Source organism: Loxodonta africana, chromosome 8, assembly GCF_030014295.1.
Source record: "Loxodonta africana isolate mLoxAfr1 chromosome 8, mLoxAfr1.hap2, whole genome shotgun sequence".
Taxonomy (NCBI): Eukaryota; Metazoa; Chordata; class Mammalia; order Proboscidea; family Elephantidae; genus Loxodonta; species Loxodonta africana.
The window spans coordinates 64,905,352-64,932,370 of NC_087349.1; the positions used below are offsets into that span (position 1 = coordinate 64,905,352).

The 27,019-nt window shown below is 39.5% G+C and overlaps 1 protein-coding gene across 1 annotated transcript; it reads right to left on the reverse strand.

Moving 5' to 3' along the window:
- Positions 1–1,962: 1,962 nt before the first annotated feature.
- Positions 1,963–27,019, reverse strand: PON1 (paraoxonase 1). The gene is made up of 9 exons (XM_003407132.4): positions 26,946–27,019; positions 21,533–21,603; positions 19,734–19,789; positions 18,136–18,304; positions 15,039–15,165; positions 11,846–12,046; positions 10,425–10,506; positions 5,502–5,630; positions 1,963–2,222 (listed from the first exon to the last, which is right to left on the reverse strand). Exons 1-9 carry the CDS (start codon positions 27,017–27,019, stop codon positions 2,064–2,066), a joined length of 1,068 nt encoding a protein of 355 aa, XP_003407180.1. The 3' UTR covers positions 1,963–2,063.

A 27,019-nucleotide genomic window follows, 5' to 3' on the forward strand; every position in this document is an offset into this window, starting at 1 on the left:
TAGGCCAAGCTAAAAAAGCCAGGCCCATGTGAGTACAGGGTTTTTTTTAAATAGTCTTATTTCTAAAACCTTAAAAATGTAGAAGACTTGGATGTAACAAATGAGGTGTGGGATATTTCTCTCTCTCTCAACACACACACAGTTATCTGTAACTAAATCTTTGGTAATGTAAAAGTTTAGACCTGGGCATCATGGAATGCGTGAATTAAGCTGTTTTCCTCTTCCTTGGAGTGTGTTATGAAATCCCTAAGCAAGGGGAAGCACGTGTCCCTTTTTGAGTGATCTTGAGTGTTACCTGTGTAAATTGGGTAGCTTTCTTATTTTTGGCAGAATTTGCTTGTTTTATCAAGAACAAGAGAACCAGAGTAGGGGTCATTTTATTGATAATATTATAGAGGCTAGCTTCTCAAGTGGATTCTTTTTAAAGGAAATATGTGATTTTTTTTTTTTTTTCCTAAGCGCCATAGTTGATGATCTCAAAACAGTATTTCAGAAGAGTACAGCTCCCTGGGTTATGAACAGCGTCACTGAATAATTGAGCACTCATTGGGCACATGATATTGTGCTCCACAGAAATAGCACCAAAAAAAAAGTAATTCAAATCCTGATGTGAGGGAAAGTGCTTTTTGATCCTTACAAAATGTTTCTGTTATTACTTTAAGTCAGTGGTCTTAAACTGTTGGCGGTTCCCAATTTCTCAGAAAAACAGTTTTCCCAAAATGCCAAATCACCATCATTCTCTAAGTGCCTTAGAAAAACTTTGTTTCTAAAGTGACTGCCTTAACGTCCTAAAGAAATAATCCAGCAAGGAGTCCATACCTCTGAAGCAACAACAACAAAAAATAAAGATAACCAGTGACTAGCTACTGTCGAGTCATTTCAACTCATGGCGACCCTACGTGTGTCAGAGTAGAACCATGTTCCATTGGGTCTTCAATGGCTGATTTTTCTGAAGTAGATCGCCAGATGCCAGGCATCTCTGGGTGAACTTAACTGGTGACTTTGGATTAGCAGCATAACATGTTAACCATTTGTACCACCACCCAGGGACTCCTTTATATACCAGCTTTTCTAAGAAAATGATTTTTTAAGAAGTCATGTTTTCCTCCTAGGTTATATCCTTCACAGGATAGCCAAATGTTGTTGATCTTTTTTTTAATTTTTGTTTACCTTTCTATTTTTCTCTTCTCAACATTCACAAGTTTAAATGGAGGGGAGAAGAAACCACAATTACTACCACCTCAACAACAACGTACTCTTTGGGGTACTTGGCTTTACCTCAGATAATTATGAAATCCATTCTGTACCCATTTATTGAAGTAAACAAACCACCTCCTTAACTTGGTCAAAGAAACCAGTGTGTACAATTTTGGTAGTAACTTAAGGTTTGCTACCCTTATGTCCATGCTGAGATAACAGTCACTCTTACAATTTTCACATGTGACAACACTCCCCGAATTTTAAGATTTTCCTACATGCCTTTGCTAGAACTGGAAAAGCAAGAGTAATAGAAGAGTTGGAGTAATTAGATTAATTTGCTAAGAAAGCTGTACGTAGAAGGAAAAAAAATTTTTTTTTATGCCAGTATGTCTAAGGCCATAACTAAGGAGATACTCTTGGAATTGAGATGTAATTTATTAACGCCCACTTAGCTTTCTGGCCCATGGAACTGGCATCCCTGGGTGGTACTGGAATTCTGACATTACATGAGATCATTCTGTTCTCCTTTATTTTCTGAAGAAGACACATGTTTTAGAGAAAGTACTTTTTAAGTCACAAACAACTTTTTAAGACATCATGATTGACATGACAATTTCAGCTATTTTATTGAAAAGAATTTTTATTGGTGAGTGAAGTTTTCAAGTATTCTGAGACCAAAGTGATTTCATACTCAGAACAGCCTTACACATTGTATCTGCTACAAGTTAAATAGCACGTTGATCCCTCATGATGTCCAAATTTAGGGTCTAAATTCATTGTTCAGATGAGATCACTGCAGCCCCTTAGAATGTGGCAACTGGTTGAAAATGATGGTTTCCATGGTATGAATGCAAATAGGCCTGTTACAGCTCACAGTAAAGAGCTTTGTGGAACACGGTGCCAATCAGCAGTTTCCCTTTGTACACAGAAGCAACTGTACTTCCTTGCAATACTGTGCCATTTTCCGAGTAAACTACTGTTACTTTGGGTTCATCTGTTAAAATGTTCTGGATTTGGATCACCTATCAAAGAAATAGCATTAGATTAATAATAAACAAAAGGTCACTTAAACATAACTTTAAAAATGGGGTCATTCCTCCATAAGATGCCTTTAGGTAAATCATATTTTGTTCTATAATTACTGTATATTTAAGACATCTGATGCTTCGTTCATTGGATGACAGGTTTTGATCAGATGATCTTTAACAGAGGTAATGAGCACATAGGCCTATAATGGCTAGTCAGGAAATGTAAATACGTAGCATAGCCAGGATGTAAGACATTAGGGAGCATTGGGGACTATGATAAATGGAGGAGGAGCAGCTGCTACTCAGTCACAGCTAATTGTTGTCATGCTGGAATTTCAAGTCAATTTCCTTTTTTCTTTTTTTTAAATAAGCTAGGAATTTGGACATTTACATTTAATCCCTGGTTTTTAAATGCTGGCTATCAAAATTAAAGCAGAAAAAAAAAAAAAAAAAGTATGGCCTAATAACACATCTCTTCACTGCACCTATCCATTCTTCTAAGGTCCCAGCTCTAAATGTGGAAGCTTTTATAAGCTCAGTCTCCTTCACCTACTTAAGGAGCAATTTGATTGTATCATTAATTAACAGCAGTGTAGTATTATTGTTAGGCTGCCCAGAAGAAATGATAATATTTGACTGTTTTAATCTATAAGAATGGCAATTTTATATGCTCCAACTTATTATAAAGAGCACTACACCGTGAGGCAGGAGAACCAGGTCACGTTTACATGATCCACTTCACCATTTGTTTCTCATCTGTAGAATGAGGTGAGTGGGACTGAGTTATCTGTTAGTTCCCTTTCAAGCCCTAATTTTACTCTTCAGACTTTAGTACGAAATATGGTGACTTCCAGAAAGGATATCTATGTCATGAAAACAACTAGTATTGCAGATTAGGAAGGCCGGTGCTTAGATATTAAAGAGTCAGTGGGAGCATTTAAAATCACCTCTTTAAAACAGCTGGTACCAAAGACAGATTTCTTAGGAAAGTGCCATAGCATTAAGTTACAGCAGTTATACTAGAAAATAGTTGGTGCACCTTGGCCTAAGGAAGACTTTTCTAATAATGCTAAGTCACTCTTCTATGGAGCGGTGCATTTGATAATGGATTGTTAGTAATTTTTGCTCTTCCTTCCCAGATCCATCATTAGAAAGTATTTTTCTAGAACGACAAACCAAGTCCATGCTATAGCAAATGACCCAATTTCCCCAAATGAGCTAACAAGCAAGAACAAATTAGAATCTAACATTCTGCTCAGCTCTGAACAGCGAACACCCCACAGCATATATTGCTTCAATTCTATCACAGCATATAGCAATCCTAATAGCTAAAGTCTAGCAAAAGGCACAAAGGATTGCCATTAAAAATGATCCCAATTGTCAAATAAACGTAGGGAGAAAATGTATGAAGGGCCATAAAGTAATGTGAAAATACTCATTTTTTTTTTAATCCGAAGACAGTCTTTAATTTTTTTTTCATACTGTTGGGGAAGGTGCAACTGACTCTTACAACTAAGCCTTAAAAATATAGAGAAATATATATAAAGAAACAAGGAAAGGTTTCCAAACACACACACGACATTCTTTGATGGTTACCAGGGATGGGAGGGGGAGGGAGGGAAAATTACCAAAGAGAAGATACATGTTTATATTGGTGAAGGTAAAGGCAATACACAATATGGGGGAAGTCAGCAAAACATGACCAAGGCATGGGAGGACACTGAGAGGAACACAAGAACAAAGGCCAACAATGGTAATTACTATAGCATAGACAATCCTGCAACAATAGTATTAATAAACAATAATTTTACAAATGCAGACATAGGTAGATTGGTATACCAAGAGGTGTGGGAGCATATAAGGAAATCCACCCATCCACAGACACTGGTTTGGTGGTGGGTATTTCTATATACATAACTGTAGGTGCTGCTTATATATTAATATAGACAATAGGGCACACAAGGGCCATAGGGCAACTTCTTAAACATAACCAAACACCTCACGGAGTGAAGTTTCTAGCCTTCAAGGTGAGGGGCCATAGACTAGGGGGACAAAAAAATAAAAATACAGAGAAGTAGACAAGTATATAAAAAATGAAATCACGTACTTGATGTAAAAACAATTATTACGTAGTGAAAACCCAAAAGAGAAAACACCAGAGAAGTCTTAGTAAGTGTTCAAATGTCTATGGCAAAGTTGGTTTCACATTTTATTTTCATGGCCAAAATAGCCCACTGAATAAAGACCACGGACACAAATAGAGTCTTTTTGTAAAACTGAAAGATTTGTAACTAGAAGGTGGAAGAAAAAGGTCTTTTAAGCCAAAATAACTCCAGCAAATGATTTATCTTCCCATTCTGTAGGAATGGTCTAGAAAGGACGATTCATTGTGTTTTAGGGCTGGTCCTTTGTATTAACTTGAGAGGTGATACTGACACACAGGAAGGGGGAGTTGAGTAAGAAGGCAGATAACGAATGATTAGACCATAGCAGAGTGGCATTATTAAGTTTTTTAAACTACTGTGAATTCCCAAATAGGAGAAAAGACAAACAAATTTCAACTAAAAAACTATTCAAATAAAGGTATGGAACCACGTTCAGTGCTGGATATCTTAGCCCAGTCCTCCAGGCTGCCTTCAACTCTTACTAGTATGGAGGCTTACTTTGAGGGGCTCCCTTTCCCTCTGGCTTCCAGTTAGATTTGGCCAATGAGGAGTATGGGTAGGAGAGGACTGAGAGAACTGGGGTATTTACCCTCCAGGCTTTCTCCCTTGCCCAGAGTTTTATCAGGCAATCCTCTCCATACTTAGCTCTCTTCTTCTTCTGGCTTCTGGTATTCATTCCCTGAACTCATGGTGACCCATGTGTTTCGGAGTAGAACTGTACTCCATAAGGTTTTCAATGGCTGTGACCTTTTGGAAGTACATTGCCAGGTCCTTCTTCCAAGGTCCCTCTGGGCGCTTAACCATTTGCACCACCTAGGGACTCTTCTTGCATTATCCCTGTTGATTTCCCTATACTTTGCCCACACTTTGTTACATAGTTCCTTTATTAAACTCCCCTCACATTACCCAGTTTGATTGTGTCCTCTGTTTTCTGCCTGGACTCTGACTGCAACACCTCCTTGGGTCAAATTCCTCCTTATTTCTGAACGTTTGGATCATCTATCCATTTCCCTTCTCTTATTTGCACAAATAAGTGAGAGTTATGTTTTTCAACTGAAAATGGTAGCTTGGAATAAGGTCACAGATCTGATTCATTTTTCAAACTAACCTCTGATGTAGGAGGATTCTTTTCGTCATAGGAGAAGAGTCTCATGCCATTGGGATGGCATCCAACCCAAACGTCCCCTGTCACTGGGTCCACCGATATGTTATCAACCAATGTGTTAAAGGTCAGCGACTTCCAAGATTAAAAACAAGGAGAGAACAAAAAAACAGAAAGTGAAGAGAAATTGAGATGTGGTAGAATAATATGTCAGGGAAAACTATGCTGTTATCCTTGGCCATCACACTGCAGGTTCCAGGGATACCACAATTCTGCTCCATTGCAACTGAGCACAGGGAATTTCTCTGACCTTCCACCCATGCTAGTATTTTGTCAGTTTCTAGGAGAGATGGCTAGGGGGGAGATATGGAAAGCTACAAGGGGCTATTAAAAGTTGGATTAAATCATTTGAATATATCAGCCCTAACACTGCATAAACCAAAAACTGGGGGGAGAAAAGTTTTTAAGTGTAGCATAGAGCGGTTCCTAAAATAGCATACACAAATGATATTTTTATAAGCATTCAGAAAGCACCAGGAAATGTAGATTCATTTCTGATAAAGACATTGATGAAATCTAGGCACTTCTTTAATGGCTAAACATAGGCTGAGAACCAGAGAAGAAATGATCACTTGGGTCTAATTTTTGCCTCGGAGTAGAAGAAAAGTTTCTTGTTTAGTTTCCCGAGGTTATTCAACTTCCTGCTCTTCTGCTGTTTATTTGCTAAATATAAGTTGCAAGTGTGCGATGACTGCACAGATTGCTGTCAAGGCTTTGTACCAGAGTCATAAATAATACCAACGATTCTTAATTCCACCATTCATCATCTTGGCTGCCTTCTACCAGGGAGAAATTCCATCTATTTGTTTACCTCTAACTCTCAGATGGAAAAACAATATCTACCCTATACCTCGAGCAGAGCCCAGCATACCTCAGCACCTAGAGACTCCGTAATAACTGGTTGTGACTCACTACAAAGGCCGGCACGTATGCAGGCAGCTGCAGTGAGTCACCATTGCCCCAAGCTTCCCACTCAAAGTAAGAGCTGTCCCCACATGTCCATCCACCGAAGGGACTGGTGGCCTTCTAGCATCGGAGTCTCTTTCTCACCTGCATGTGGAGTCATCATCCTTCTTACCCTGAAAATTGGAAAAGTTGGCCAAAGAGATGGGGGGACTAAGCAGGCATCCCCTGGTCCAAATCAGCTCCAGGCCTTTTTTCCACCCATCCATCACAGCATCAGATGCTCCACTCTGATACATTAATGTCTTTAAGTGAGGAAAGCGTTTGACATTTGTCTCAAGGCTCTGCTATTATCTTTGGAAGGGTCAGTACCCGCTATGGGTGAATTCTGTGGCAGAGGAAAACCTGCTGAGATGAGAGTGGCAGGGCAAGTGGGAGAAGGACACAGAACCCAGGGGCCTCATTCATTCATTATGCAATTATTGAGCTCCTACCCTGTGCTAGGAGTCTCTGGGTGGTGCAAATGGTTAAGTGTTCAACTACTAGCTCAGAGGTTGGCAGTTTGTACCCACCCAGAGGCACCTTGGAGGACAGGCCTGATGATCTGCCTTAAAAAGTTCACAGCCTTGAAAACCTTGTGAAGCAGTTTCACCCTGCACACATGGGGTCACCATGAGTCGGGAGTGCTAAGTACAGGGCAAATATGGCTCCTACCATCCAAGAGCTAACAGTCAGCAGGGATCCCACTCTGGATACAGCCATGAAAACTCTTGCCTTGCAAATAAGTGGTTCCTAGCAATGCCAATGCACCACAGTGCACATGTGTATCACACCACACTTCCACAGAACCAAGTGGAAAATTCTGTATTCCTCAGTCAAGAAAACTTCTAACAAATTAGTCTCCTTTGGAAAAAAAAAAAAAAAAACCTGTCTTCTCTGTTAACAAATATCTCAATTTTTAGATAATTAGAGTTCACTGAAGTGGAACTAATTCACTGACTGGGTCTTGGAAACTTAATGTGTCTTGCATTCATTTCAAATTCAACTTTATTCGAAAACTCTGCATGAAGATAGACTCTGACTAGTGCAATCTTACTAGTCATTGAGTGTGACATGCTCATCGTGTAATTTCAAAGGTCCAACTAACCCAAAAAATCTTCCCCACCAATCCTAGGGCCTGGGACTCTGACTTAAGTTATACGGCCCTACTGTTGACCTCCAACATAATTTCTATGAAGTCCACAGAGGGAGCAGGATAGAAACCCACGCATATCTCATCGAATTTAAGCCAAAAAAAAAAAACACTGCCACGGAGTTGATTCAGACTTATAGTGGCCCTATAGGACAGAGTAGAACTGCACCATAGAGTTTCCAAGGTGCGCCTGGCAGGTTCAAACTGCCGACCTCTTGGTTAGCAGCTGTAGCACTTAACCACTATGCCACCAGGGTTTCCTCATGGAATTTAGCTTCAGCTAATCCTAGCCCTCTCAAATAATTTTATAAGCTGATACTGATTAATATGATCATTCAAAAGGAAAAGTGACCTTAGAGTTGAAGAAAGGCCTCCATTAGGCTGTTCCCATAGAAGGCTGGACTGGTCTTGCCCCAGTTGGGGGCCAGGCCTACCAGAAGCCTGGCCTTCTCTCTTGTTGGATATACTGGAGTAGATTTTCTTATAAAATTCTGTAACTTTCAATTTACAGAAGCACGTTGGTATACCCATAGTTTGTTTTTATTCCCTCCTGTATAAGTGTATGAAATTCCATTTTACTTCAGCTAATACCAAACTAGCTCTGCCAATGACTTCTAATGGCAAACATGATGTTACATTTGATGTTGCTTTGAGGTGATTTTCTTGCTGTGAGGCTTCACAAGACTACCTCAGACATGCTAGTGGGAACAGTCACACAGTTCTCTGTGATAGTGCTTCATGCTGTGGGCATATACAACAGGAGAGCAATGTTGTGTTGTTTTTTGGGGAGGTGGGCTACTGTAGAAAATAACACTCCCCCGGTGGTGCAGCAGTTAAAGCAGTTGGCTGCTAACTGAAAGTTCAGCAGTTCAAACCCACCAGCCGCTCCACAGGAGAAAGGTGACAATCTGCTTCCATAAAGATTACAGCCTTGGCATAACACAGTTTATAAAGAAAACGTTCTACATACTACTTTGGTGAGTAGCGTCTGGGGTCTTAAAAACCTGTGAGCCGCCAGCTAAGATACTCCACTGATCTCACCCTGTCGGGAGCAAGGGATAATGAAGAAAACTAAAGACAGAAGGGAAAGATTAGTCCGAAGGACTAATGGACCACAACTACCACGGCCTCTACCAAAGTGAGTCCAGTACAACTACATGGGTCCCAGCTACCACACTGACTGGTCTGACAGGGATCACAATAGAGGGTCATGGGCAGAACTGGAGAAAAATGTGGAACGAAATTCTAACTCACAAAAAAAGACCAGACAGTGGCCTGACAGAGACTGGAGAAACCCTGAGAGTATGCCCCTGGACACCCTTTTAGCTCAGTCACTCCTGAAGTTCACCCTTCAGCCAAAGATTAGACAGGCCCATAAAACAAAACAAAAGTAAAGGGGCACACCAGACCAGGAGCACAGGCTAGAAGCCAGGAGGGAACTGGAAAGCTGGTAATAGGGAACCCAAAGTCAAGAAGGGAGAATACTGACATGTCGTGGGGTTGTTAACCAATGTCATAAAACACTATGTGTAGTAACGGTTCAATGAGAAGCGAGTTTGTTTTGTAACCTTCATCTAAAGTACAAAAAGAAAAAAAAAAAAAAGATTACAGCCTTGGAAACCCTATGAGGCAGTTCTACTCTGTCCTATAGGGTTCTATGAGTCGGAATCAACTTGATGGCAGTGGGTTTTTTTGTTTGTTTGTTTTTATGTTCTCAGTCTCCCTTTCCCTGCTTTTGTGTTTTTACCCCTTTTACCCAAAACTTAGAACGGATCAAAATTGGTGGTGGTAGAAGATGAACCCTTGGTGTATGTCCAGCCTCATCCTATTAACTAATTTGACACATTTGCTGAGTCCCTACTAGGTGTTGCAAACTCTTTTAGTACCAAACAGGGAAAAAAAATCTGTCCTTGTGGAGATTATACCCTGGTAGTAGTCAGACAATAAAAAAAAAAAAAAAGAATAAATAAATAAACTATGTAGTATGTTAGTAATAAATGCTAAAGAGAAAAATAAAGCAGTAGAGGTGATAGGATATATGTGTGGTGGTGGTGGTGGAAGAAGTTGCGAGCTTAGATGAGGTGGCCAGGGAAGGTCTTGTTGAGGCGACATTTTAGTAAAAACCAAAGGAGATGAAGGAGGGAGCAACAGAATTCCGGGGGGAAGATCCTCCAAGCAGAGGCAACAAGCACCACGGGCATGGTCCTGAGGCAGAATCACACTGGTCTGTTCCAGGAACAGCCAGGGCAGGAGAGGTGGAGAGAGAAGCGAGAGAGAACGGCAGGAGATAAGGCAGAGAGGTGACAGGTGGCCGTTGTGAGCGCTTGGGCTTTATAAATATTGTGGAAAGCACTCCAGTATTCAATACAACTTGAGGGTTTATCTTGGCTGTGGTCTCAAATTAAGGAAGGAAGGGAGGGAGAGAAGAAGGTAGGAAGGAAGGAAAAGAGGAACAGAGGGAAGAAGGAGAGCGGAAGGAAGGAAGAGGAAGGGAGGAAGGAAAAGCCTATGAATTCAATGCCAAGCTAAAATCTCCATAGAGCAAAAAGAATCAAAGTCTCACTGGTGAGACATGTAGTGTGCTGCTTCGCACTCTGAAGTTGAGTAAAAGTGAACAACAAACACATAATGATGCTGATGACTCTTAATAAAGGAGTGAAAAATTGGTTCTCACCCATTCCCATTAGGCAATCCTTTTTTCCTCACTTTTAATTTCGCAAATCGATTAGAATCTAATTAACACTCTGCAAACTTACACTGTTAATACATCTTACCTTCAATGGAGTTAAAGTCCAATTAGCATGCTTTTCATACACATGAATCTTATGAGCCAGCAATTCCGCTACATAGACATACCTTCAAAGAAGAAAGAGGTACATCAAAGCACCTGATGTAATGCAATTCAAAAGGAGAAGGTGGGGTTGTAATAACTCCTCTTAGGGAAGAACTTTGCTTAGGGACTGGAAAATGGAGCCTATCTCAAAACACACCAAACTCTGAAAGAACTCTATGAGTTTGCAGGGCATGAAGGGGTTTATTATCTGAAAAGTTATTTTTAAAAGTGGGAATCTAGTTGTTCCCGGTCAGAAGGGAAGAATTTTAACTCTAACACCAGCTCTCGATTTGTATCTGGGAGCAAAATGCATTACATTGGCTGTCTTTATTTATCAATATAGAGGCAAGTCCCAGGCTCTTCATGACAGAGGCCAGGGAGTTCTAGGGAGACAAGCTGCAGGAAAGCTTTCTGACAAGGCCCTGATTTTCGGCTAGCGAAGATGTGAGAGAAGACGAAATGCTTGTCCTGGATCTGAGTGAAGTCTTCCTACTCTGAGCCTGTCCTGGACCTGTGGGTTTGCTATTTCGCACAGAGTATAACACCACATAAATAGATGTAGTTAGTCTAAGCACACGATGTATCCCAGAACAAAAAGAGAAAAAAGAGTGCTTGGTTATCGCTAGTTTGAAGAACAGGGGATGATATGAATAACTGAAAGCCGTCCATGTCCATGTAGTTTTTACTAAATATAGGTGACTAACCTTCTGAAATCTTCAATAATACAAGGTAAGGAAGGCATAGGTAGATGGATACATAGATTTTATGTATGTATAAAATAGATGTAGGTATCTATGTATATGTTATCAGGGCTATCTCAAGTGTGGCCCACAGACCATCACTCCTCCATGAATTGTTTCTTGCAGGGCCACCACAAGATAATAATGTAGATCAGCTGTATCACTAAGCACACGGCTTAGCTAAGCTGACTGTTTTTCACGGTAAGACTTTCTTGATGAAGGAAGCAATGCCTTGATTTACATTTTGGTCTAAGCTCTTTCTCTTGTCCCCAGCATGCATTACTGAAATAAATTTCTACATTTTATTAATCCCATTATACACTCAAAACTCATCCCTAAAAGCAGAGTTATTTAAGAATACTAAATGTCTATGACTGTTTCCCTTCTTGAAGCATATCTTTTTTTTCTAACAAGAAAAGACAGTATGACTTTGCAAAGTAGAAAATTATGATTTGACAAATTTCATCTCTAAAAACATATCAAGATATTTTACGCTTTGCCTAATTTCTTACTAATAGAATAACATGTTAAGATCCATTACATTAATTAAAAAAGGAATATATTATAAAGATATCTAATGAGAATGTGGGGAAATGCATTTCATATTAAAGAATTCACATACCTCCCATCAGGTGAAATGTTGATTCCATTAGCAAAATCGAATCTGTCTGCCACAACACGAACGTCGTTTGGACTGTAGTAAACAACATATGACCATGCTAAACCCAGATACACTTCCCAGGATCGTAAGTAGAGGTCAACGAAATAGTGATCATTTGTGGCATAAAACTGCTCTGGTCCCACAGCGACAAGATCATTCAAACTGCAATTAAAATACACATGATATACAGGTGAAGGTATCGTACATGATGGACTTATGAACTGACATTCATGAATGTCTATTCCTAAAATCAAGATATGGGATGGAGCCTTTACACTAGCTATTGTGGCAAAGAAGTAATAAGAGATCGGTTCCACCTAAACAATCGTTAAAGACAATAATTACTTAAAAATACTGTATATAGTGTGTGTGTGTATGTCTAGATGTACTAAATTCAGTAGACACTAAGTTAGGCCAGGAATCACTATCAGGGCAAAATTAATCTGTGTTTATACAGAATCTAACTCCAGTCAGTCCAAAGCATCATAAAAACAAACAACAACAACAACACACACACGTACAGACACATGCACACACACACTGGCCAGCAGTCTGGAGAGTTAAAGCCCCTACTATTAGCTGTGTGATCTAAGAAAAACGGTTTCATGTGTCTGTGCCTGAATTTGCTTTTCTGTAAAAGGGGGGTGATGGATTGGTCTATCTCTCAGCTTTAAAGGATCACTTTCAGCTGGAAAGTTTCATAATTCTAAACTGAGTAAAGTGTCTGTGAACAGGAATACTCAGAAATAGGATGCTATGGCTTATTTTCTGATTTTGGTTCTCTCTCTCTTACTGAGAATGTAAGATATATGAGTCTATTTTTCTGCTTTAATAGGTACAATACTGAACACATAAGTGAGTCATTCCATGCTGATTGAGGTGATGGAAATTGCTGGGGCCACTATCTGAGCGAGAATTATCTTTGTTCCATTGAGAAGAGCATAATCACCAAAACAGGAGCTCTGATGCAGCTCTGGGCTCTGGGGCGAGTTATATAAGCTCGCGAAGCCTCAGTTTTTTCATCTGTAAAGGGAGTTTAAATGATTTTTCCAAGGTCACACAGCTCATTAGCAGAAGACGAAGGGTCAGAATCTTAATTTGTGGAGTTGCGGTGGGAATGGCCATGAGACAGTGCCTGCTGTGTGTTTCTCAGGGAGCCTGACACCTGCTCAATCCTCAATGAATGGTAGCCACTATTACTACCTGAAAAAAAGGTCTAGGAAGTTTGGATTACTCTGCACAGGCACCAAAATAAATTGGCAAGCTGGATTTCCTCTCTCTTTTTGAACAGTAAATTTCTGAAATTAGTAGGCTTTGCTAGCATTGGCCTGTTTTTTCATTAAAAAAAAAAAAAGAAGTCTGTGGAATGATTAAGAGTAAGTAGCAGCTTTGCAACTTGATGGACTGCCATTGAATCCTGACCCCATTTGTTATCATTGCCGAGGCCACAGCACATCACTAAACTCCCAACCACTTCTCTGAGTCTCAGTTTCCCCTCTGTACCTTGCAAGGTTAGGGTAAGCATAAAATGAAATAATGAATGTAAAGGCCTTGGAACCATACCTGGCCTATAGTAAATGATCAATAATGACCACTGTTTTATTATTAATAATAATAAATTGTAATAGATTTAGTAACAGGGATATTAATGTTATTAAAAAAAAGCCTCACTAATCCTTGGGTTGAGAGAGTGGAATTCTGGTTAATTGCTGCACTACTGTGGTTATTTTCAGTCTGGCTCAGTGATGCCAAAGACTACTACTTTTGCAACTGGACCAGAAAAACAATACATTAACTCCAAGAAATTGGACAAACCAGAGATTTACAGAATTAGTGAAACAAATAAAATAGGCTTTCATTGAATCATAGTGGTTCAGAGCATGAACTCCAAGCTACCAGGATTAAAATCTCAGCTTTAGCATTTACTGATTGTGTCTTCTGTGGCAAATTCATGAATACTCCAACCCTTCATTTTTTTTTAAATCTAATTGGGCATAATAGTAAAACCTAATAGAGAAGGTATCTGCAAAAAGTCAATATAATAATCTGTTTCAATTGGTTAGAGTTAAAGCCCATTAAGTTGCTACTATTACTATTATCCCAGCTTCTCTGTTCTACATCGGTTTTCCTGAGTTAGAGCTTGCCGTTATGCGCATTCTCCCGTCACCCAATGACATTATTCTCTCTTCAAAATATATTAGTTAAATGAATGCACTAATAAACTCTCTCACCAAAAGCTGCTCTTGGAAATTTCACTCATCATAGACTAAGGCCTGCACTGTAGTTCTTATTCAACCACTAATTAGTTGATTGGCCTTCATCTAGTAACTCAGTTTTTCTCAATCTCAGTTTCCTCATCTTAAAAACCACCAGATAAAAAGGAGAAGAATGGTCACTGGTAAGACAGAGCACATGCTATGTTCCAGGCACTTTGCTAGGTACAGCATGTAAATATGTAAATAATCAATTCTTTAATAGAAATCTAGATTTACATAGAGTTTCAGATTCTAGACAAAATCTTGACTAGGGGTAAAAATTGTTTTGAAAGCTAGTGGCAGATTGTTATCCTAAAATTTTTGCTGGTCTTATAAACCAAATTCCCATAGGCAAGAGGAGACAAAAATTGATTCTGTGTGTGTTAACCAGGATCAGGGATCCTTGGGTGTTTTCATTCTTCCATATGTTATATTGTCAAAGAGCCTAGGATCAAGCTGAGTGGTACCACGGATCTGTTATTCCACAGGCTATGTGCAAATAAACGGGAGCAGAGGTAGCACAGTGAGGTCCTAAATGCATCAGGTTTCCTCTTAGACATGTGTTTCTAATTCACAGAAATATCTAAGACTATATTTTTTAAAAAATAATAAATAAAACTGAAGATACGGAATTTAGGTTGGAAATGTTAAGTCTGTTTTGTGAGAAAAGCAGCATTTTTTTCTTGGTAAAGGTCAAATGCAGACCCTGAAATGAGGAAAGAAGAGGGTCTCTGAGGGACTTGCATCCTCAAAAGCTTTTGCAGAAACATTTGGAAGAGTCTGTGATCACTAGAAGGTAAAGTTGAACAGCTATAGTCACCCTGGCCAAAAGAAAAACTAAAAGGGCATTAGTCATCCACTGAAGTTAAAGAAAAATATGATAAATCTGAGGACAGTACTTAGGCAGAAGTTCATGTCTGATGGTTTTCAGATGCAAAAGCGATTTTTCTTCTTCTTGAAATTTAAACAACTCCACCGTGGACTTAAGATCTGGATGGGACACCACCAGCAGGTACACAGTGTTATCTGAGAGATTAAAAACAAAAATTGAAACATTAACTGAGCTCTCAGCTGTCAGCCCTGTCTCCAAAAAGCAATTTCAACCCACCTCCAAGTAGTATTTAGGATGTCAGGCAGATGGAATATTTTCATCTCTTTGTAGAGAGAAGCATTTGTGATTGCTCCAAAGAAAAGTGGCTAAAGGAAGAGCCAGTGACAGTCTCTGAAAACCCAAAGCTCCATAGGGGGAAAAAAATCCTCAACTTAAAAATGATCACCACTGACACTAAAACTCCAAAAAGCTTGTTAAGCTTTCTAGTTCAACCCGCTCTCAGTGAGATGCAGAACTGAGATAAAAGGGATAGAAGACGAAAGAAATACCAATATGAGATGGCAAGTGCAGGCTTACACAGGGGAAGATAATACATTCCAGAGAGGAACACCTGAGACACAGTAGCAAAGGAAGGCAGCTTCCATGAGTCACTAAGACTTTGAGATATGGAGACCAGTCTAAGTGGTCAAGGAGGTGTGACCAGATTTGGCAAGTAAAGTTAGATTATGGTCTTTGCCTTCAGAAACAGTAAGTCTTTGGAAGCCTTGGACATGATCAAATTGATGCCTCAAGGAAAACAATGCAAAGTTTGGCAGGTTGAACTGAAGAGACACGGCAGTCAGAGAAGCCAGCAAGGAGGCTCTTCATTAGTGCATTCATCAAGCAAGTGTTTAGTATATTTTAGTTGGTGTTAAGTGCTACAGTTTTGTTTTTTTTGAAGTGCTACAGAGAAAAAATAAAACAGGATAACCTTTATTGAGAGTAAAGGGCTGTTTTTCTTCAGGGGAGTCAGAGATATTCTCTCTGATGAGGTGACGTTAGAACAGAGTCCAGAATGAAGTAAAGGAGCAAATCACGTGGGTAGCTGAGAGAAGAGAGGGTGCAAAGGCCCTGAGGCAGGAGCTTCCCCAGCATATGCACTTAATAGCAAGAAGTCAAGAGAGATGAGAGTAGAATGAGTGGGAAAGTGGGAGGGATGAAGTCATAGAGGCTCAGTCTTGCTAGAGTTCAGGATAAGGATCCAGGGCTTACTCATTGGAGGGCTTTGAGCCAAGGAGCTCCATGACCTGAGGTTACAGCAATAATCAGGCTGTGGAGATAAGGAACTGGACCAGGAGGATGGCACTGACAAGAAAAGGCAGGAAAGGCAAAGACAGGTATTTGAGAGGAAGAATCAAAAACCTTGGTGATGGCCGAGGAATGAGAGAGTTAGAAATTAAACATAAGTGAGGATTAAAACCTTGGTGAATATTTTGCCTAGCAGACTCCTTCTAGGAATATATCCTAAGGAAACAGAAAAGAGAGGTGCACAAGAATGTTTGTTTTGACATTGCTTGCAATAAGCATAAAGTTGGGAGCAACCCACATATCTCTCATCAGCAGATAAACTATATTGTGGTACTCCCACACAACTGAATCCGCACAACCATTGCAAAGTAGTTCTAAATGAATGCACTGTCACAGAGGAAGTCCACGATGGAGGGTTTAACGCAAAAACAATTTATAAAAGCGTTTATGTAATAGTACCTCTTTTTTGCTTAAGGAAGTATACACATACATGAAACGTATATATACATTCCATATATACATATGGATATAATATATATGGGGAAAAGCATGGAAGATAAAAGAACTGAAATCATTTTTTGACATTTCTGAGTTTAAAGTGACCAAAAGAGAGGCATCCAAGCCAAAGTATCTAGTAAGCACGTAATGGGGTAGAGCTGAAGAGCTTATTTAAAAAATAAACAAATAAATGCCCCACACTGGGAGGCATTCTCCTCAAAAGCAAGCTGTAACATGGGTGAACTTTCTGAAACAGAGAAACTACGAAAGAAGTTGAAGATGAAGTCATTGGGGCATGCTCACAGAGTTGAAAATGAAAAGACCAACCAATGAGCAGGGGAGAAAGCTGCAGCAGGATCAGAATGAGGACAGAAAGTGTCTTGGAATACTAGGGAGGAGCAAGTCATTTGAAGGAGAAATGCTCAACAGCTTAAAATGAGGTAGAAATGAATGGAAGGAAGGAAGGCAGCAAAAAAGGAGTAAGAGAGGAAGGAAAGGAGACAGAAAGACAAAAGGAAGAGGGAAGAAACAGAGAAGGTTTATTTATAAGGATACCACTAATGACTTTCAAGGCAGCAATTTTAGCCATTCACAATGGGGAAAAGTCTGGGAAAAGGACTGAAAGAAGGAATGGCTGATGAGCAAATGGAGGCTGTGGGCATAGATGTGGTTCTCAGCCCTGACCTTACATTTGACCACCGAACGCACTTCTAATCAACTGAACAGACCAACTGAATCAGAATCTCTGGGGCTAGGGCTTTGGCAACAGGTTTTTATAAATTCCCAGGTGAATCTGTGTGCAACTGGGGTTGAGAATTCATGCACAAATCAAGTAAATGGCAGCCAATAGAAAGGATGACATGGGAAGAAAGTAAAAGCGGTGGGTTCCAGAATGTGAAGGACCAGCTTGAAGACAGAACAGAGGAACTAGTAGAGAAGGAGGCACTGAAGATGAGGGGCTGAAAGAAGCTGACAATGGTGACTTTCTGTCCTTGGATCTATAGGTTGCAGATGCCTTAGGTTAGAAAAATCTATTCTTATTAATGCCTAGATCTATAAAATTATTCTAAATGTCTATAAAATTATTTAAAATGGAAAACCCCCATAAAGATTAGGGCTGAATATTATTGCTAGAGTAATTATAAGGCTAAGGTGAATGTTACTAAAAGAAAATTAGGTGCTTCACAAATCTTAAATATTTTCACATTTTCAAGCATTTAAGTGGTTATAATATTATATTTAATTAACATACAGGGAAGCTTGAAACCTAGAGTTAGAACACTATTCATGATTACACTTTGGTTGGATAAGAAGAAATACTCATTCATTAGAATTTTTTAAATTTGGTTTTGTTTTTAATAAAAATTAAATATTGTTACTTTTATCTGTGAATGTGCTGATCCCATGAGGGTTAAATGAAGACAAATTGAAGTTATTGCCAGTGATTTTCAATTCCAACACTGCTGGGTCTTCCTTATTCAGGTCCATCAGAAGGATTTTTCCAGGCTTGTTGGGTTCAAAGCTCTTTACTCCAGGATATTGTAATCCCTTATAGAAAACGGAAGAGGGTAAACAGTACATACAAATACTTCAAATGCTGCTGGAGCTGCCAGATAGCACATGGGTTCACCTCGTCTGCTCGAGGCCACAGGATAGGCCACAGGACCACACAGGAAGCCTCATGGCTGACTTTCAAGACAGGCCCATGGAGATCCCTGAAAGACACATGTTCCTGGGCTCCCCCACACAATACATCAGCACAGGCTCTTCCAACACCCCAAGCAAAGCCACATTTGCACCAAACCACAGCTTCCAGACCATGAAGAAGAGCAACAATGGAAAAACAGACCAAAAGGGCAATCACTAATGGTCTGCAATAATACAAGCAAGGAATACAGAAAGAGCATTGGTTTGGTTTCCAAACTGTCCCCTGGCAGGTTCCTTGGTAGTACCTTAAGAAGATGACAGAGGTTTAAGGAAAATCCACTAGACCCTGGTAACTTTCCTTTCTTAGCTTACAGTCAGTACAACAAAGCTGCTATTTGTTTTATATGTTAGGGTTCCATATAAGATTTTGCTTGAAATACGCATTTCGTTAGTTAAAAAAAGGTTTGCAGTGGACTGCTTTAGAGGATGACTAGTGCTCTGTAAGAGAAAATTATAACAGGCAGCAAAGGCTTTTAAATGGCTGGATGACTCGTACATTGTATCCTATCAACTCTGTTTGCTATGTTGTAAATCTCTAGACCAGATTGTTGGCTTATTTTGTTTTGAGCTGTTTCACCTAATCATAGTGATTTGTATACAAGAGCTGTTCAACAAACGTGGTGGATTCTCCCTTCAAGGTTTGGAAATCACGGAAAGACCTATCAACAATTTTAAATTAAATGGTTTATTCTGAAAATTGCAAAAAAAAAAAAAAAAAAAAGTAAATATCTAAATGTTATGTAGTCACAGGGTATACACAAACATATACTCTACTGAGCAAATATTGAGTATGCTAGTTAAGTGCTTTAAGGTGTAAACACTTGAATGGGAAGCCGCTCTTAATAAATTGCTACATGGGAAGATAAGGTAAGATAAGGGCTCAATGTACACTCAGAATACAAATATGCACAGAATACACACCATCATAATTATTACACTAGTGGTAAATGCCTGTACAGTTTGTTTTTGAGACATGTGACTCTTCTCACTTTACTTAAAAGTGCCTGTCTCTGGAAGGCGTAAATGGTTTACATTCAACCTAAAGGTTACCGGTTCGAGCCCACTCAATGGCACTGCAGAAGGAAAGGCCCGGTGATCTGCTTCTGTAAAGATTACAGCCAAGAAAACCCTATGGCACAGTTCTATTCTGTAGCACGTGGGGTTGCCATGAGTCAGAATCAACTGGACAGCAATGGGTTTTAAAGGAAAGACTTAAGCTGTCAGTCCTATAAAATGTTCTAGAGCACAATAAGTGAAAGAAAATACCCACGGTGCTAATGAAAGTCAGTCCATTAGGGAGTATCTCCAAGTCTTCAGAACCAGTGTCTGCCGGGAAAGAGAACAGACAGAACGGATTGTTTCAGCCTATTGCAGAAAGCATCAGTGGTCCATTTCTTCATCACTCCTGACTGGAAAATGGGGTGACGTATTTAGCTCTTCTTTGATATGTTCAGAATAATTCATTCTTTCAATTTCTTAATTCACTGATTAATGTGATTAAATGAAAAGTAAAAGATATGAGTATAATAAAAAATAAGTATAATTAAATCCATACCTTAATAAACATGTTTTAAATTGATGGACTAGAACTTCTTTTCTCAGAGTTTGAAACCTCATGTAAACTTATGGAAATTCATATAACACACAAAAAATTATGATTATTTGAAAAGAGCTTGCTGGTTTTTTTTAAAGATACAGAGTAAACTACAAATATGCATTGATACTTAATAGTTCCAAATCAATTAAAACATTTGAAAGTTATGTTGGAAATATAAGCAAGTGTCAAATGCTTAAGTTAAAACAGGGACATATTTCAAACAACCAAGAATATAAATTTACTATTAATTATAAATATAGGTAAAATTCACTATCTTCCAGTTATACTTTAAGCATATGCACATTTTAAAAATTTCAAATAATCTGGAGACAAATGACATGTGTGATTTTGTGTTTATACTCTTGGTGGAGATGTTTCTTTATAGAATACCCAATGAGATCAAATGTAATATTTGTTTCTAAAAAAAAATTACACCATATCTGGCCAGGTTTAATGATGCTAGCTGAACATGTCTTCTGCTCCAGCCTATATAGTATTCTCTCAACCTTTGTCAATTGAGATAAACAATACTAAAACAATAAACAAATAAAAAAAACAAAAAACCCACGGATCACAAACAAGCTGTCCTCAAGTTACGAAGCTGGTTAGTTGAGATCAGATGGAGATTTGAGCCCTGTGACAGATGCTGTTTGTTGTCCTCCAACAGATATTCCCCTGCCCTTTTATTCTTGCTGACAGAGCCAGCCTCCCACAACAGAGGCCAGATAATTACTTTCCTGGCTTCCTTTACAGCTAGGGCATGAGCTGTTGCTCAGCTCTCACTAATGAGATAGGGGAGGAAGTCTGCTGAGGAATTCTGGGAAAATTTTTCCTCCCCAATACTAAAAGCGAGATGAGTGAGGAGAAGCCTCGTGATAATTGTAAAGATGTATGACTGCTTTTTAAAAAATATATCCTTTACTCGTTGCTTTATTCCCCTCGTCTTTCTTCCTTTCATCTCTCTTCCAACTCCTCTGGTTATATTACTATAAATATTGTTCTGAACATTGTACTTACAAAACTGACCAAACAAAAAGAAAAATAGATAAACAAAAAATTGTCAACATTTTGGCAATATGTTGACGAAGTCAAAATCAAATGCCTTAGTTTTTAGTTGCCTACTGAGTTAATGGAATCCCTGGGGGTACAGGGGGTACAGATGGTTAACGAGCTTGCTGTTAGCCAAAAAGTTGGAAGTTCAAGTTCACCCGGAGATGGCTCGAAAGAACGTCTTGGTGATCTATATCTGAAAAATCAGTCATTGAAAATCCTGTGGAGCACAGTCCTACCCTGACACACACTGGGTTGCCATGAGTCAGAGTCAACTCAACAGCTACTAGTTATTGAGTTAATAATACTCTTCCGGTTCAAAGTTTTATTTTTGAACAAAATTAAGCAGGTGTATTGATCAACTAAGTAGCAAGATAATACGACAAGTACAAATGAGGTATTCGCTCCTCTCACATACTCACCTATTCCTTTAATCAAACGGCAGTTAGGAAGCTCCACTGGTGTCACTTCTCGGGCCGCATTAAGTCGTTTTCTGTAAGGGCGGGGGAGGAATAAAATACATATAAAACTATGCAGAAAACAGAATTAAGTTTCAAAGGTAAGCAACCTATAAAGTTCTTTACTTTGCCTAGGTTTCAACCCCAGAGTTAGTGGTTCCTGAAACCTGGACAATTCTATCACACAAGGCCAGAGCAAGACACGTGAGGGGCACAACATTTAATATTTATTTAGTGGGGGTGTACAGATACACAAAAGAGATATGTAGTATCCTTTCCTCTGTACACTTTAGCAGGAGCAGAAACAATTTCAACAGTATATAAGGAGTCCTATGTGGAAATCTGGGTTCAATAACAACATGGTCCCAATTTCTTCCACTGATGTTTTAGGCCTGCTGACAGATGGGCCTCTTGCCCATCTGGCCAGTCTGGCTCCACAGCCTGGCCTCAGCGTGTCATTTGAATAATGCAGGTGTGCCCAAAGAGTTTATAACTTCAGACAATCATACCCAAAGCCAGCATATACAAAGCATTTCACACACACACGTACAACACAACTTATTAAATCTGAGCATATAAACATCATGGCGAACATTTGAGCAAAGGACAAAGGAAAAAAGAACAGATGTGAGAAGTAAGTACCCAGCAGGCCACTGACCACAGCAAATTTACTGATGAGGCATTTGAAAGATACAAAAAAAAAAAAAAAGATACAGACTACAAAGTTAGCAGTGAAGAGGTTTAAACAATAAACATTTATTGAGAATAAATAATATAGTTACTGTGAGCAGTGACAATTATCCAAGAATCCCTAGAAATATTATTTGGTTAATATGAATTAACCAAATAATATAAATTAACAGATATATAAATGCTTAACTTGCCTTACTGAGAATTTAAATTTCACAGAAGGAGAATGCATAGAAGTGAACTGATACTCTAGATAAAATTCTTACCAATATGGTACAAAGTGATAGGAATTTGGAGGCAATTTGGTTTTTCATTCATTCAGAAAAAATACAGTGTGTTCCCACTATGTATCATGCCATGGCTATCAACTCCACCCTATAAGAGCACCTGACTTAAGACGTTAGGTATGGGTCCAATAATCCACTTTTAAAAGCACCACAGTTCATCTTGAGGCACAAGGAGCAGCAAACTGAGTGCTGGAGATGCTGAGAGATGAAGACCTGAGTAAAGCTTAGTCTACAACAAGGTCGGAGTTTGCTGAATGATAGACATGAATTTAGAGAGCAGGCTTGAAAGGAAAGTTGGGACTCAACCCATGACCAGAGACACTAAAAGGTATTTCAAAAATAGAAATCTGGCATTACAGTCACAAAATATCAAAATAAAGGAAAGAAGCAATAGGGCAGTGATTTGCAAACTTTTGAGACTGAGACTCACATTAGGAAAAGCATTTTATATGGTACAAACACACAGTATTGACACACAGTATACACATACATGCACACACACATGCATCTGAAACAAGATTCATAAAACAATCCTCACCCTAATACGTGTGATACATTCTAACCTTTTCTATTCAACGATATTTCATTTATTTTAAAATGTTGGTCATAACCTACTAAATTGAATTTGTGACCTTCCATTTTGAAAATACTGGTCTAGAAAAGGCATAGGGAATATTCATGGAGTGCCCCAAAGAACTCAAAAGACAGGTGCAAGATGTAAGTCAGGGTGAGGGTCATGACCAAGGACAATGTGAAGAGTGGTACGGAAGAAGAGATTCAAAGACACGAAATTGCTGAGTAGGCCAAGATTTATGAAAAATGCCAAAGATAGCCAAATTGTTTTTTCGTAGCCTCAAAACCACACTGGATTAATAGGCGTGCTGCCTGACTTGAAAGGTTCATAAATGTGATGGGCTCACAGAGGACAGAGAAAAGCAGAACTTTTCAGCCCCATTATAATTATTCTAATTCACACTTTTTGCTCTTGAAGATGATCTCTAACCTGAAAGAGGGAGTCTAAGGTACATAAAAAAGCATTAAGTTAGCACCCAGTTGCTTTGAGTTCAAATATGTGGCCCACACAAGTCACATCTCAACAGGATAATCATTGTTACTACATTTCAGGTACTGTAACACCTTCCTTTAATCTTCGAACACCTTCCTAAGGTATTATTTTCCCTGTATTACGGATGACAAAGTTAAAAGTAAGTGGTTCTCCAAGGTCACGAAGTTATAAAGTGGCTAAGCTGGGACTGGAACCAAAGTATGAATGCAAAGTTGACGTTCGGGCCATCTGCACACCATATGCTCCATTCCTGGAAAAAAAAAAAAGTTGGTTTCCACTCTGAGGATCCAGTTTTCCTTCGATGGCAGGCCTCAGGACTTCCCTTCTTTCCCTTGGGCAGGTCCCTGATCTCCAGGACTCCAGTACCTTAGCTCTAAAATGAGGGTAAAGGTAGCTTACTGATCTTCCAGGATCTCTTGACTTTGATCTGGTTCCAACATGGGTAATAGAGAGATTTGAATGTCCTTTAGAGAAGTTTATGAAAGTCCCTTGCGGAGATTGTTAATAAGGAGATTCAAATTCAGTGGGGTGGTGTGGGGTCTGAGAGCCTGCATGTCCAGCAAGCTCCAGGATGCTGATGCAGCTGGTCCATAGACTCCTTTGAGTAGCAAGGCTTTGGTGCCTTTTGGACAGTCAGTGAAATTTTCCCACCTTGCTTTGTCTGTATTATCCCAGGAGGACTTACTCCATCCTCTATTCCTATGACCACCATCCTCTCATCCCTGTTGTTATTGTTAGTTGCTATCAAGTTGGTTCCAACTCATGGCAACCTTACGTATGACAGAATGAAACATTGCCTGGTCTTGTGCCATCTTCATGATTATTGGTGTGTTTGAGTCCATTGTTGAAGCTATTGTGTCACTCTATTTCATTGAGGGTTTCTCTTGTTTTGGTTGGGACTCCACTTTACCACTCTCATCCCTACGTTGCTCCTATTCCTGCTGTGACTTACCTAACCCTCTTTTCCATTCTAAAAGCAAGCAAGTCCCACTACCACTTTTCTTTTTTCTTCTCAGTCATCTGATTATAGCCAGAAGCTAGAGGACCAAGCCCCCTTCATGCTCACTGGATCCAGGTGCTCCCAAACCCCGGAAAATAAAATAGTACATTCTTAATTACAAATCAGACTCCAGGTTTTCCCACTCTAGTATCCCTGGTGTCAAAGTATTTCCTGTAGACACCCTGTTTGCCACATCCAACCATGAGGAATGCCACCAAAAGAAGGAGGGCTGCTACCAGGGAACTAAGACAACACTGGTCCCTCTAACTTCACGTTGAAATAATGAGTTTAGCTATGGGCCACAGCGTGCTTTGCTCCCTCTCAGAAAAAGTGGATCAGAATTAGCTTGGGGCCCAGAAACCAACTGCCCTTGACAATTCTCTTTATTTTTATATATAGATTCCTACTCAGTCCAAAGCCAAGATCCAATTTTGGGGGTTAAAATCTAAGTCTTGTTGCAATTTAGTGGTACAGAATAGCCCTTTTCAAAGTGTGTCCCAGAGTTCTGTAGGACGTTCACAGCTGGTACTAAAAAAGGGAGTGAAGGTTGTGGGCAAATAATTCAGCAAAATGTTGACTTAAAGCAAAATTGTTTTCTTTACGGAAGGCCTTTAATATCCCAGAGCACACTGCCAATCTCTAAGAGAAAGGTATTAATAAAAAACATTTCCCGAACTTCTGTCCAAGGAACCCTCCTTTTATGGAGCACATCTCATGACACACAGTTGAAAGAACTTGGGAAAACACCAATTTTCAATAAAACGGCACTTAAGACCTCATGTTGAAAGAGAAACTTTTTAGGGTAGGGATGGTAAAACCATACTTTTACACAAAAACCTATAAAAGATGCCTGTCGTCTCCATTCTTAAAGTAAAGTAAGGAACAGTAAAGCAGAAAGCTTGACCCTCCCTCCTTCCTGGCAGACCTGTTATCCTTTGGAAGCCATCTTGGTGTGGGGCAACTGGGAGAGTGTGAGCAGAACAAATCCACGTGTAGGTGGAAGTGGAGAACTGAGGCTGAAAAAGTCTAGATCAGGTGCTGGATGATTACAATATCTTATTTCCTTCTATTCCAGGTTAATATGAGGGGGAAAAAAAGTGTTTTAATAATCTGTGGCAAAAAAAAAAAAAAAAAACCCTTTGGCAGCAAATGACTAATGAAAATTCACAAACTGTAATTTTAACATGATTTAAAAGCCAAAATCACCAACAGCTTCTTGCCTGACATTTCTCTAACACTCTGTGATTTCAAAAATAATTAACGAATAGAAAAAAAAAAAAACAAACGTTTTAAAAAACCTCTTCTGAATGTAAGTTTTTAATCAATCCACAGGATCATATAATTAAAAAAAAAACAAAAATGTTCAATTTAATTTCTATTAATGTTTTACTTCAGAGTAAATAAAAAGATACTATTGCCTAAGCCTTAGAGAATAGGATGATCTCTCGATTTTGACCCCTGTAAAAAAGTCAGCAAAACTACAGATTCTTAAAACGCTCTTTGATCTTGTATAACACCAAACAGTTTATAGAGCACTTTAAGGGGGAACAGGGAACTAACATTTACTGAATACTTATTAGGTACTAGGCAATGTGTTGGTTACTTCATATATACATGTATATTACTCTTTCCAGTTTACTGAAGCAGCTAAGATCAGTTATGCATAAGGTGGCAATGACTCAGAGCTGACTTGAGGGCAACTTAACAACTAGTTTTAAAGATAGAAAGTCGTTGGCCCAACATCCCACACTGGAAGAGGCAGAAGCCAGAACCCAGGGCATCAAATGTCAAGTCCAGTGTTCTTTCCACCGCACCCCCTGGAGCAGAGGGCCCAACACAGCGCACGTTGGCTCGCATCTGCCAGGGTCCACACGCTCCCTTGTTGTCTCTCAGCATGGCCTCAAATTGAGAATCTCCAAGTCTTTAGGTTTCCACCAGGCCCAGACAGCCACGTTTGGGGCTCCTTTTACTGATTCACACAAGTGTGGGGGGTGGAGAGGGGCAGCAGGCAGTCGGTTCATCTGTTTTGAAGACAGGCTAAAAAGTGAATCTGTAGCCAAAGCACACAGCTCTGCAGGAAAAGTTATTTGGACATGCCTACAACTTGGCTACTCACATCAGTGACCATGGTCTCCTTACCACATTGCTCAGACTGTGGGCAAGGCTAAATTTTCAAGTGGCACATGAAAATTGCACAACCCCTGCAGGATATACATCCAACCTGCCTGTAGATTTTTCTGTTCAGAACTGGGGTCCTTCCTTCTGGGGCTCCTGGGGCCAGTGGGGTGGAGGTGGGGGTAAGGGGGTTGCAGCCTTCCCCACGACCCAACTTACTGGTAAGTAGACCGGTAATCCCTGATGAGTCCCAGTCCCAGCCCCAGGAGGGTGAGTAATATCAGCTTCGCCAT